The sequence below is a fragment of the Perognathus longimembris genome, chromosome 24 (genome assembly GCF_023159225.1).
Source record: "Perognathus longimembris pacificus isolate PPM17 chromosome 24, ASM2315922v1, whole genome shotgun sequence".
Lineage (NCBI taxonomy): Eukaryota > Metazoa > Chordata > Mammalia > Rodentia > Heteromyidae > Perognathus > Perognathus longimembris.
Window position 1 is genome coordinate 10,668,485 of NC_063184.1, and position 14,434 is coordinate 10,682,918.

General features: G+C 40.6%; 1 protein-coding gene across 26 annotated transcripts in view; it reads right to left on the reverse strand.

Annotated features, from left to right (window-relative positions):
• Ank2 (ankyrin 2) overlaps positions 1–14,434 on the reverse strand; it is a 457,187-nt gene that overhangs the window by 98,384 nt on the left and 344,369 nt on the right. For all 26 annotated transcript variants that reach the window (XM_048333410.1, XM_048333424.1, XM_048333422.1 and 23 more), the window contains 2 exons: positions 9,816–9,914; positions 2,565–2,762 (listed from right to left, as the gene is read on the reverse strand). In XM_048333410.1, coding sequence (XP_048189367.1) covers positions 2,565–2,762; positions 9,816–9,914 — 297 coding nt within the window. The remainder of the gene's footprint in view (positions 1–2,564; positions 2,763–9,815; positions 9,915–14,434) is intronic.

Here is a 14,434-nt window from a genome sequence, read left to right on the forward strand (position 1 = left end):
TGACTTTCTCTGAGTGTGCAACAAATATAAGAAGGATTTCTTTCTCCTGGCCCAAGTCCATGTGGCACTTGCATTGGCTGTGCAAGTTCTGCCCCATAACGATGACTGGGCAAGACTTAGGATGAAGGAGAGCTCTGAGGCAAGCCACAAGAGGACTGAGAAGACAATGACAACTCTTGGTCCTTACAGTGGTGACTCACACAGCCCCTGCCTTTATGTGACACTCAGGAGATTTCATCTTCCTTCGGGATTTATAAACACAGCCCTCATAATGATGAGTCATCTACTTCTACACACTCTCCATGCTTGCTGCTAAACTGCTCTGGTTAGTAGTGATTTCTGCTTTCCCATCCTCCTCTCCTATGGGTTTAGTTGTTTGTTTTTTTTTAATCCTAAACATCTTTGAAAGACAAGAAACAACTTCCTCCTTCCTTCCTTTCCCTTCCCTTCCTTTCCCTTCCCTTCCCTTCCCTCCCCCCTCCTCCCCCTCCCTCTCTCTCTTCCCTTTCTTTCTTTATTTCTGCCTTTATTTTCTTGTCAGTCATGGGGCTTGAACTCAGGGTTGGGGTGCTGTCCCTGAGCTCTTCAGCTCGAGGCTAGTGCTTTACCAGTTGGAGGCACAGTTCCACTTCTAGTTTTCTGGTGGTTAACTGGAAATACATTTCACAGTCTTTCCTGCTGAAGCTGACTTTAAACCTTGATCCTCTGACCTCAGCCGCCCAAGTAGCTAGCATTATAGGCATGAGCCACCAGCACACCACTCTTAATTTTTACATATCTTACACTTTCATCTGTGAAGACCATGACCAGCTCTCGCTTTAACTGTTATTACTATTATCATATGGTTTTGCTGAATTTCTGGTTTACTATTTTTCTTTTTCTAGAATTTTTTAAAGCCTTTTAGATTTTCAGATGTCAGAATTTGAATAATAATTCTTTATTTCAAAATGAGACGGTGTACAGATATTGAGTTTGAACTCAGGGCCTGGGCACTGACTGTCACTTAGCTTTTTCACTTAAGTTTCCCACTCTAATAACTTGAATCACAGCTCCACTTTTGGTTTTCTGGTGGTTAATGGGAGGTAAGAGTTTTATGGACTTTCCTGCCTAGGCTGCCTTTGAGCCGTGATCCTGAGAACCCGTGATCCTGAGATCTCAGCCCTCCAGAGTAGCTAGATCTATAGGCATGAGCCACCAGTGCTTGGCTCAAAATATTATTTTTATCATTATATACAACTATTAAATCCCTAATGGTAGGTAGCAGGCAGATCTCACATCCACGAGCAATGAGGGCTCACCACAGCTTCAAGTTTTCACTTGTAAACCTATTTCTCCCACATACAATGTTTATTCCTACTTTCTCTCAGCAACCTGAAATGGGCTTTTATTCTTCTGAATCACTGTTGCAGTTTGGATATTGTTTTTCCTTGTGACACATTCATCATTCTAGAGTTCTGTTTCCTTTATCTACTCTTCTGCACTGGCTCATTTTCTATTGCTCCAAAGAGCTAGCTGCAAGCATTTGTATTGTGTCCTGCTTACCTCTACATAGTGAATTTCAAAGAGAATGTACAAAGCGCAGGAAAAACTGTCCTGCCCTATCATGAAACTCTGAATACAAAAACATCTGTGCTGGTATCTTTGATGTGAGTAACAATACATCAAGTGTGAATCTCCAGCTCAATTTTATCTCTACACTAAATATCCAGGCCAAAGTGTACTTGAGAGAGAAAAGACCAAGGGTAAGAGCGGGAATTGAGGTGCTAGGTGGGGACTAGCTGGTAACCAGAGTTGGGGAAAAACAGATGAGAATTTCAAATGAGCCCCACAGCACCCAAAGGGTTCAAGAATACCAGTCTAACAGCATATTTTTTTCCTCATTTGGAATTTGGAAGCTTATTTTCTTTCTCTTATGAGTACATCGTAGATTTGACCATGGAGAGTGAAGAAAAAAGAGGTCTGTGCTTTTCTGGAAATCATCTTAAAGTCCTAGGAACCAGTATTGGAAATGGCATTGGCATAAGAAGAATGAAACGTGGAACTCTGCAGTTTTGGGAGGTGTTATTGGTTTTTTGTTTGCTTGTGCCAGTCCTGGGGGGGGGGGGCGGGCACTTGAACTCAGGGCCTCAGCACTACCCTTGAACTTTTGTGGTCAAGGCTACCACTCTGCTCCTTGAGCCATGGCTCCACTTGCAGCTTTTTCTGAGTAGTCTGTTGGAGATAAGAGTCTTCTAGGCTTCCCTGCCTTGGCTGAATCCTCAGAGCTGAGCCTCCTGAGTAGCTAGGATGACAGGTGTGAGCCACTGGTGCCTGGCTACAGAATTCTTATGGACATAATGTGAAATATATATATATATATATGTAACAATATAACTATATATAGTCATATAACTACAAAACTATATAAACATATATAACTATATCATATAGACGGGGAGTATAACATGCTCAAGAAGGAAGTGAATTGATGCCTTATGGATCTGGAGCTCCAGTCCCAGGTGCGTGCACCCCGGGCGGCCCCCGGCTGTCCCGCGGCCCAGGCTGCCCGAAGCCGGTCTCCTCACCTTGGTGGCCAGGGAGTGCGCAGCACCCGCCTCCAGGAGGACGGAAGCCACGTCCAGCTGGCCCTCGCGGGCAGAGATGTGCAGCGGCGTGTACCCGTTGGTGGTGGCCGCGTCCGGGTGGGCCATGTGCTGCAGGAGCAGCTGGACGATCTCCGTCTTGCCCAGGCGGGAGGCGATGTGCAGAGGCGTCTGCTCCTCCTACAACTCAAGTCAAGGGAGCAGTTAGCGCCGGCAGGACCGAGCCCCGCTGGCCATGCGGGTCACCGCGTCGCCCCACAACCTCTAGGACATACACCCCAAAAGACAGCCGGCGCCGCTTCATCCTGCACAATCTGCATTGTGCCACAGAGCTCACTTATTCGCTTATAACATTTCCCTAACTTTTTTTTTTTTTAAGTACTGGGATTTTAACTCAGAGCCTCCCACATGCTAAGCAATTTTTCACCTGCTTCTGAGCCATCATGACTGGTTTATTGCTGAAATGAGGCATCAAACCACAACCTGGCCATTCTCTGCCACCCCCCAAATTTTTTCCAACTCATGAGTCAACTTTCACTTACATTTAAGCGTAAACTCTTGCAATATTTAAACTCACAGCTTTGAAGGAGAAAGAAATGGAGTCAAGAAGTTTTAAGGCCTAGATTCTCCTCTCGGAGCTTTTTTAACTTAAAGGATTTATTTTGGGAACCCTATCAAGAGAAAATGACCCAGGGAAGCTGGAAAAAAAATGTTGTTCTTACTCTACTCAGTAAGCCAGGGCTACAAAAGTGGGTCATTTTCTTCAAGGAGAAACTGGATAAAGAAGACATTGTAATCTGGTTTTAAGAGCCACCATTCCAGGAAATGCTGCTGTTGAGTCTGCAACTCACATCCAGGACTTCAAAGGTGAACTGGGGCTCTGGCAAGAAGCAGGCGGAATGAGCTGCTTGCCAAGCGCTCTTAGTTGAAAGGGAGAGAGAAGCTAGAGATGGGGATAAGGGACAGGAAGGAGGCTCAAGGAGATGCATGAAGTCACCGGATCCTACTGGCTGGTCAGGATTAATGTTTTCAGGGTGAATAGAACCAGGCCAAATAATTATCTCTTGTAAAAATAAAATCGAGTGCAACCTTAAGTGATGAAAAAGGGGTGTATCTTTATAATCTACCCAAGGGTGAGTCATAATAAAAGTGAAGAATGAAAAGCCAGGCCAGAGTCCAGGGCTGTGAATGAACAGAAGAAAGATATAACAGAGCTGTGCAAATAAATGCAATACCTCAATGTTATTTTTTTTAATAGCATTGGATGGATTTTAGGATGGCAAGGAGCAAATAATAGTGATAGCAATAGGGTTATTTTAATAAAAAATAATTGGGATTTGGTCAAACTGGATAGTTTATCCATTTTGTTCATGTATGATGCATATCTCTGGACCAGAAGTAAAGGTATAAAATGTATCATTAGACTATTTTTTATGATAAAGAGATTAAAATGAATTTAATGAGTTCTTGATGATTGCCCGAGGTCATTAAACTACTGAAACAGAGCTTGAATTCAGGCACTGGGTTGAACAATGTTTCTTTGTCTGTGAATTCTATAGAAACAGACACTGTAAGACAACCATAAAAAGAACTACCAGGACAAGATGGTTCCTAAAAGCAAATGGAAAAAAATGTACTTTTCCGAAAGTAAGTGGTTATTAAAAGATCCATGAAATATACGAGACTAGAGGAAAGCCATAGAGAATACCTACCTCTCAGCTCCCTGCCCTACAGACCTTGACTGAAGTTAAGTACAGAAAACCACACTAAAATGTGTTTTTCATTGCAGGAAGGAGGGAGGGAGACAATGATGCTCTTACTTGTAACCCAGAGCTGAGAAGAAGCAATCTTGGATTAGCATAACCAGTGATAAGTATTATTCCCTAGTTATGGGGTGTGTGTGTGTGTGTGTGTGTGTGTGTGTGTGTGTGTGTGTATAAGTCAAGTCATGAAATAAACTATATATCATCCACTTTTTTTTTTCAAGGTTGGGTCAGTCTCCAATAAGAGTATAAATGGAAAGATCATATACACTGATGGGGAATCCTGATCCCCTGTATTTCTTCCAAATGCATTCCTTGTCTCAGGGAGGAGGCAGCTGGGCTTTGTTTAGCCACAACGGTCTCCTATGTTCCTTTTTTCCAATCTGCCAACATTACAAAAAAACTTCTTAAGCCTCAATTCTCTTTGTAGACAAAAATAACAGTGGCAGGGACAACATTCAAAAACTTGGGTGCAATTTCTACTGTTTGTGACTAGCTAACAGACTGGTGGAAAACCTACTCTGCTGAGAGTTAAGATTTTATGTGAGCTCAGTTTCAGGGGACTTAATGAAGCCTGGGGGCCTAAAGGGGAGCCTTTAGGCCATTTGCCTAAAGCAAATGACAGCTACCAACCCACCATTGTACCAACAGAGCCTTTAAAGCAAGAGCTCCTGTGAGCAGGCAAGCCCTGGTGCTTTGCTAGTTTATATTCACTTTAGACAAGAAGAAAACCTTCCAGAGAGGTGAACCCAGCTGAATCCAACACATGTTTTCCCCAAGATGTTTCTGTCACTGTAGCCACTCCTGTCTATCCAGTAAAGTGGACTCTATTTTCTTGAGTTACAGTATGACACTTGTACCTATTTGTGTGTGTGTGTGTGTGTGTGTGTGTGTGTGTGTGTGTGTGTGTTGCTCGAGATCAACCCCAGGGCCTTGTACATGCTAGATAGATGCTCTACCCTTGAGCTGTATCTCAGCTGTTGCTTTCACATTTAACATTTGAAATCTTATTGGAACACATGGGGGGGGGGTTATTACTATACATTGGAGAGTAAGCAAAAATAAATGATAAATGACTAACCCCTGAGTTGTATAACCATGAGACCTGAGTTCAAAACAAGGTGAGACCATACACCATCCATCGGAAGAGATGTGTTGGCTTGCATTCAGTGTAGTAACTGACAAAAATTTATTTATCTTCTTTGAGAGGTGGTGAGTTCTAGAACAATGGCATTTGCCTAAGAAAGACTGTGTGTGTGTGTGTGTGTGTGTGTGTGTGTGTGTGTGTGTGTGTGTGTGTGTGTGTTTGGAAATCAAGAAGTTAAACAGAGCAGAAGCTATGGTTTCATTCTTCTCCCTCACTCTTCTACAAGAACAGCCCCCCTGCCCATGATCTAGGGGAAGTGGTCATGCTTTACCCCATGAGGCTCTCGAGAGGCCCCCACTCTCCCTATTTTATCTCATAAAAGGGCCACAGAAATGAGCCTGGTCTCAGGCTTGATGCTCTAGCTTGGCCAGACACCTGCTCAAGGAGGGAATTGCATTCCTTAGAAACCAGTGATGTTCTTGGGTGAGGAGTGAGAATGAGCAGGGCTCACTGCATTTGAAGGGAGAAGTAATGAGGAAAAGCAGATGACAGCTCACTGACTGCCTTACTCATCTTTGCCCCTCAGCAGAAGATGTTAGGAGAGTGATAGGGAGCCACAGGAGAAATCGTCTTGTCTACCCCAACTCCATGAACATATGCAAATGAGAACAATTTTGAACTCAAAACCGATATGATCTATGGTGTTTAAAATGCTTTATGAATTGCATGGCATTACACAAAAGTTGGCCAAATCACACCATTCCAGGAAGACAAATGATTCAATGGAAGTCAGAAATGTTCCCTTAAATAGAACAGGTGAAAAGAAACACCTCCTCCTTCATGGTCCCTGAAGAGGACCCTGGCTGTCATCTGTGAGCTTGCTAGAAAGCAGAACTGAACCCCAAGATGCACTGAAATCAGGCATCAGATCATTTTTACACACACTGACCTTTGGGAGTCTTGCTCTCTGTAGGGTATGGTTTAATTTTTATTTCCCTACTTTTTTTTTTCCCTTTGGTCAGTCATGGGGTTTGAACTCGGGGCCTGAGTGCTGTTCCTGAACTTCTTTTGCTTAAGGCTGCTAGCACTCTACCATTTGAGCCAAAGCGCCACTTCTGTCCTTTTCTGTTTACGTAGTACTGAGGAATCAAACCCAGGGCTTCATGCACGCTAGGCAAGCACTCTACCAGTAAGCCTCATTTCCAGCCTCCAGTCAAATTTTTAAAGGAGGAGTTTGCAATGGAATACAAAATGGTGCAAGGCTATACTAATAGGTTAAAACACCATAAGGAAAAAATAGCATGCCTCTAAGGAAATGAGTAAACTCTATTTTAAAATTTAATACATTACAATTTAATGCCAAGAAAGTACCAAAGGGTTTTCTTTTAAGAGAAAGACATGGAAAGCCTATTTGTTATTAAGTGTAGAATGCAAAAACTATACCAGAAACATGGATAAAATTTCTGATTAAGAAAATAGTGAAGTTCATGACACTCAGGGTGCTTCTGTTGATGGTAAAAATATTTATTAAAAGTGAAATGCCAAGTAATTTTAAAAAGAGACAAGAAAAATGACAGGAATTATACCGTGGGCAAACTAAAGCACAGTTATACTGTGGTAGTTACTAAAGAATGTAAGTTTATATTTCTCACAGAATGGATGGGTAGGTAGATAAAGACTAAACCAAAGACAGTTATATCACAGCTGTTCACGTATCAAAGCTTCTGCATATATATATATATATATATACACACATATATATGTATATATATGCGCCTATTAAATTCAGTGAGTCACAAAGCAATGTCTGGGAAGGATTTTTGAGTTGTCTGTGCCCCAATCTCATATTTTAATGAGAAAGACACGGAAGGCAAGTGACTTGCCTGAAATCACTTTTATGCAAGGGATTTTTATCACTCTAGTTAGAAGGTCCCATTTCCCTAATGGAGCCAGGATTTTGTGACTCAAGCCAAAGTAAATTTTACTTTAACTTGGGTCGATCAAGTATTGGAGGGAGAAAAAGAGTGTCCACAGTGCACAGGATCTCCAGTGGTAATACTGAAAAACTTAATAGAACAGCCTAGAAAGGAAAAGGGAAGACCCAACACACTGACCAACATTCCTAGTATATTATGGACAAAGAAAGAAGATGAGAAGCTACTCAGGAGCCTGAGATCTGAAAATTGTGGTTCAAAGCCAGCCCAGTCTGGAAAGTCTGTGAGAATTGTATCTCCAATTAAATACCAAAAAGAGCTGGAAGTGGAGCTGTGACTCAAGTGGTAGAGCACTAGCCTTGAGCACAAAAGCTCAGAGATAATGCCCAGGCCCTAAGTTCAAGCCCCAAGACCCAGGACACACACACACACATGATGAGAAATCAAATCAGGAGATATTATTTTGAAATCTGAATTAGAAAAGAAAAACATGTAACCTGTGATAGCATTGAAGTGATTAAAAAAATAAAAATAAAACAAGACAAGTCTGATTAAGTAATCTCTAATGTTCAGATTCTTCCATTATAAAATAGTGAAATGCAGAATATCTAAATACCTAAGACTTGGAGTAAAAAGCAAAGCAGTCCTCCTTACACAAGACAAGAAAGTGAACAGAGGAAGGGAAGACATGAACACTTGAAGAATAATTCACTGCTATATAGCTTTTAAGAACCATGAAGATGTATTGACATTTGGGGTATGAATAATTTTGTATCCATGTAATGTAGGAGGGGTTGTTAAATGTATGCAAATGAATAGTTTCCCAAGTTAAAAAAACATTAAAATTTTGCTGGGCACTGGTGGCTCATACCTGTAATCCTAGCTATTAAAGAGACAAAAATCAGGAGGATAATAGTTTGAGTCCAGTCAGGGCAAAAGGTTTGTGAGACATCCCCATCTCAATCAATAACCGGGTATGGTGGCAATCATTTGTCAGTTTCACATACATGGTAGACTGAAATCAGGAGCACTGACCACAAAGCTAGCCCAGGCAAAGAAACTGGAAAGATGTCACCTCAATCAAAAAAAGCAAGACATTTGGTGGTGATGATGAAAACCTGCCATCCCAGCTGTTGTAGAAAACATAAACAGGAGGATCAAAGTCCAGGGATGTTTGAACAAACAGCCAGATCCTACCTCAAAACGCAACATGGCACAAAGTACTGGAGGCATGGCTCAAATGGGAGAGCATTTTATGACACACAAAGCCCTGAGTTCAAACTCCAGTACCACCAAAATTAAATAAAATCTGTCAGTGCTATCTCCCTCTTCTACTTTTGTTCTCTTCCTCTCTCCCTCCCACACACGCTCTTCTTGGTAAAAGTGACAGAAAATTAGGTCAGGAAAAGAATACCCTTAATAGGTTAGAAGCAGGTCACCTCCATCAGCAGAACAACCATGATTTGCGCCCATGTGTGTTTGTGCCGGTTCTGGGGCTTGAACTCAGGGTTACACCCTCTCACTTGGCTTTTTTGCTCAAAAGTAGTTGGTACTCTACCCTGTAAGCCACACCTCCACTTCCAAGAATAACATTATCTTTTACCCCAGCAAAAAGTTTTACTGAAGTGTTACGGGCTTGGACCCAAAAGTCCCTCACCCAGATCAATGCACAGGCAAAGTCAGCTCCTAGTTGAGGAAATTTATGGAAAACATTTGACCTCTGGGGCCTGGTTTACTGGTTTGGCTAAATCAATGTTATGTTTTTTAGATATTAAGATGGGCCACATTTTTTATTGTGTATACTCACTCTTTTTTTATATTTTAAATTTTTTTCTTCCTAAGAAACATATTGGACCACACTTCATGGCATGTTCAAGGCAACGAATCAAGGAACAAAAGCCTCTCTTAAAAAAAATGAGTCTCTTGGGCTGGGAATATGGTCTAGTGGCAAGAGTGCTTGCCTTGTATACATGAAGCCCAGGGTTTGATTCCTCAGAACCACATATATAGAAAATGGCCAGAAGTGGCGCTGTGGCTCAAGTGGCAGAGTGCCAGCCTTGAGCACAAAGAAGCCAGGGACAGTGCTCAGGCCCTGAGTCCAAGGCCCAGGACTAGCCAAAAAGAAACAAACGAAAAATGAGTCTCTTGTCAGTGGCCCGTGGCTCACGCCTGTCATCCTAGCTATTCAGGAGGCTGAGATCTGAGGATCACAGATCAAAGCCAGCCCAGAAAGCAAAATCCATGAGACTCTTTTCTCTAGTTAATCCCCCAAAATATCAGAAGCGGAGCTCTGGCTCAAGTGGTAGAGCATTTCCTTAGAAATGCTCAGGCCCTGAGTTCAAGCCCCAGTACTGGCAATAAATAAATAAGTTAATTAACAAACAAACAAATAAATAAGCTGAGACTCATTCACTTCCCCAGAAGAGAACCTTGGAGGTCTAGCACCTACCCTGGCTCTGGCATCCACCAGGGCACCGTTTCTCAGGAGGCAGCGGACCACTTCCACCTGCCCTGCCCGCGCCGCCATGTGCAATGCCGTCTCACCACGCTGCCAGGAAAGAAAGATCATCCAATCATAAATAAACCCACTGCTCCAAATCATTAACCATACAGGTTCCTTCTTTGTGAAATTCAGCATTATATCCATGAATCTTAGAAATATATGAAAAGGCCTAATTGTTTAGTTGGAAAAATATAATTTTTTGTATCTTCTCCATCTTCATAAGGATAAAACATTTTTTTTTTATAATTTGTTCTGTCATGACAAATTCGTAACCTTAGACACACATCTAGGATAACCTGCAATTGAATTTGATTTCACAATCAATCTTGCATAACTGACAGGGCTTTGATGAGAAAGCTGTCTTATAAACCTAAAACCTGTCATTCCTCCCATTTCAATGGGGAACTTGAGATGTTGAAGATCAAATAAACACATGGCAAAAGAAATATCACATTTGTGCCATGCATAAATGACTTTTCTTCCCAAAACTCACACTTCGTTTCTAAAATAAGCTATTATTTTGCATCTGATTTGTTTTTATGAGGCTTGGTGATTAACTGCTCATACAGAAAATCTGATAGGATGTGGCCCTATTTATGTTAGCAAGCATATGGGATTACAGACAGTGATTTGAGGTCAAGGAAGTAAGTTAACAATGCCATCACTTGAGGTCAGCAGTAAATCTATCCTCAGAAACCTTTGTGCTCTACCAAGGTCTGATGCACTCACCAGGAAGTGGCAGGGAGAAGGGCTAGATGCAAAAGATCTTCTAGTTGGTGAGATATTATTACTGAGGAGGGCAGGGTTTCCTTCATTCATCTATTCATTCAAATAATTGTATACCATATTGCAATAAGGATTATGACAGTTTATTTTGTCACAACTAATCTAGAATATGATTGGTTTCAACCAGGCAAGTGAACTATTCTAAATCAGCAACAAACCTGGTAAATTATGGTTATTTCTGACAAACACTTGTGAAGAGCATCTTGTGAGTGCATGTACAGTAGATCAATCTGTAAAGTTTAAGGTGAACTTTCACTGTAGTTTGTAGTTCATCATTCATTTTCCTAGCTGTTCAGAGAATCATTCTGTGCAAATTATAGGAAACTCAGGTCCAATGATTAGATTGTAGAAACACTGAATTGATGTCTTTCCTATCTTTCTCCTCTTTGTCGATTACTTTTATCATTCTGCTGACTTTTTCTGAAATTTTTAACATTTGCAAAACAGCATGTGGGAGTAAGATGTTTATTTTTTTTCTTTTAAAGCAAACAACATGTTCATTGGATAGCAATATTTGCTTCCATGCTTGATAAGTAGTGACCCATTTTCTCTCTGTACAACCAATTTTAACTTCATTTTTTTTGCCAGTCCTGGGCCTTGAACTCAGGGCCTGAGCACTGTATATGAGGCAAGCACCCTTGCCACTAGGCCATATTCCCAGCCCCTTTTTTATATCACTTAAAACCAGTCTCTGAATAGAGACAACTAGTTACTTTTTTAAAATACAAGGCAAAACTTCATATCCAGATGTGATTACCAAAGAGTTAGCAACTGTACTAATTTTGCTAGAAATAAAGGCAAGAATTTTCTCCTTAGTTAAATCAGAAAGGTTCCAGGAGTTCACGTTAAATGGCAAATTTTACAGGACAAATTATTAATAAGTGAATATTTTAAAAGTCTAAAAATGTTTCTAAATGTTTTTATTGTCTTGAAATAATCTCAATATTTTGTTTAATCTTTATTTTATACTTCAAATAAGTTATTTATGTATGCTTTACATATTTGAAATAGACAAACGGGATGTGAGCCTATTTTAAAGCAGTAAACTTTATAAACAATAGTGCTAAGACACATGCATAAAGGATCTCTACTTCATAGCAATGGTCTTATTGAATTCTTACTAATAAGTGGCATCTATTAGCAACTGTCCTTGACCTTCTGTGTTTAAGTTCATGCTGTTTATACCTGAGAATAAACAATAAAATGAAAGGTGTTATATTGTTTTGTTCAGTATTACTTGTGTTTCTTTATTGTATGATATACTGTCTTAGTCTTATTTTCCTTATTTTAACTAATTAAGGAGTGCTGGGATTTTTTTAAGCATAATATAAAATGTGAGCTTTACCATGAATCCATTGACTTGTTACAGGACGAAGAAAAAGCTTTCTGAATGCCTTGCTTGTAACATCCATTACCCTAATGGAATTTGCTTTTCTATTCCTATGATCCTCAGTGAATCTTCAGGCTATGGGTGGGGTGTAACTTCCAGAGCAGCTACCCAAGGGTTTGGAAGAGCTTTCATGAGCTTCCTGGTAAAGGACATTTTCAGGAAAAGTATCTGCATGTGATTGAGTTCCTGATACATTTCATACTTGCAGTGAATTTTCAGACACAAAACAAGAGCGACAAGAAAATGGGTTTGCTCATGTCCAAAGCAAGTGTTAAACTCCATGCCTCTCTTGTCCATGGTTAAGCTGACTGCAGACAGCTACAGGGACATCCACTTTTGCCTATGAACTTGAAAAGCATCAAAGCGCACAGACAGCATTGCATTGCAAAAAATGCAACATGATTTCAGGCAATAGACAAAGGCACCAAAGGTGGGGTGTTTGGGGGGGCAAGGGGTCAGGAAATGACCAACTCTGTCACAGCAATCAGGCAATCAGGTCAGTATCCACACTTCTTAATTCACTTGCAAAGGCTTTTGGATCCAGTCACCAAATACTCAGCTACTAAGGATACACACATTCACAGGCATCCCATTGCTAGAGAAACCGAAAGTGCTTCTAAATGTAGGATTGCCAGTTTTAGTCAATAAAAATACAGATGGCTACATTTTAAATTTGAGACCAACAATGAATACCTATTTTTTCAACATCTCAACTGTTGTATGGGACATACTTATACTTCAAAAAAAAAAAAAAGCATTGGTTATCTGAAATAGAAATTGAACTGGGACTCTAGTATTGTCTCTGGCAACTTTATCTACAGGCATCTGCTCCCTGAAAGGTCACACCTTCTAAAAATATATATGAATACACAAAAATAACCAAGACCGGTATTGAGAAAAAGGTAAGCTGGCAGGTATTACCCAAGTTCTTGTTCTGAGGGGGCTGGTGGGAAGCAGAAAGTAATGGTCAAAGGAACCAATAAGTAAAATGAAGGACTTAGAATGACTGACAATAGAGAATTAAAGTAATACATAGAGGTGATCAAATTTGAGAGTCTATAAAAGCCCCTAAACGCATGTGAACATTTTTATCGCTTCCATTAAAGTATGATTCTTTTATTTAGAAAATCGAAATGCAGTCTATATAGCTCCATCTCACCCAACATAATGTCACCACATAATCATTTAAAGATTAGAACTGGTCAATTAAGAATTAATAAGTAGGGGCTGGGGATATAGCCTAGTGGCAAGAGTGCCTGCCTCGGATACATGAGGCCCTAGGTTCAATTCCCCAGCACCACATATACAGAAAACGGCCAGAAGCGGCGCTGTGGCTCAAGTGGCAGAGTGCTAGCCTTGAGCGGGAAGAAGCCAGGGACAGTGCTCAGGCCCTGAGTCCAAGGCCCAGAACTGGCAAAAAAAAAAAAAAAGAATTAATAAGTAAAGACAAAAACAATAAAAAAATAACATGTGTGTGGATTATTCTTTGAAGAGTTTCCGAAATGAAATAAAAATTACCCTAGGGAATTTCTGATATAGTTGTATCAAGTTATTAATGTCAAATCACGTGATAACGTATTTTGACAAAGGGTCACTATTGCTCCTGGGATTCTGTGGGTACTTAAATGCAAACAAGGAAAATGAAAAAAGGTAAGGGAGGAAAAGACATGCTAGCACAAAGGACTTTTCTTGGAAGTAACTAGCCTGAATGTAAGTTTGTTCTAGTGTTAAATTTTGGCTTGGTTTGGTTTTTCTTTGGCGGGGGTTGTTGTTGTTGTTTTCTAAAGGGGGTGAGGATTATTACTTGACAAACAAAACAGATAATGAATTCTTTCAAAATTCTAAAGAATGACTGAAAATTAACCTCAGGTTGGCAGGTTATGAATTGCTCTTGTCCTTGGTAATTAAACTACATACTATTATTACTTTAGGACCAACACATTATAGTTAGGGAAATAGAAACACAGACTTCATTTTTGTCTTTCTTTTTTCTTGTCAGTCATGCTGCTTAGACTCAGCGCCTGGCATGGTCCCTGAGCTCTTTTGCTCAAGGCAAGCACTCTACCACTTTGAGCCACAGCGCCACTTCTGGTTCTCTGATAGTTAACTGGAGAAAAAGGTCTCACAGACTTTCCTGCCCAGGCTGGCCTTGAATCATGATCCTCAAATCTCAGGCTCCTGAGTAGCTAGGATTACAGATATAGGCCACCAGGACCTGGGCAGACTGCAGATTTTTCATGACTTCAACTTTTGAATACGATAAGGAGAATGTAAAATAGCATTCATTTATTATGTTATTTTTTTGTATCAGTACTGGGTCTTAAATTCAAAGCCTCACAATTGCACTTGGGCTTTCTCACTCAAGACCGGCACTGTATCACTTCCACCA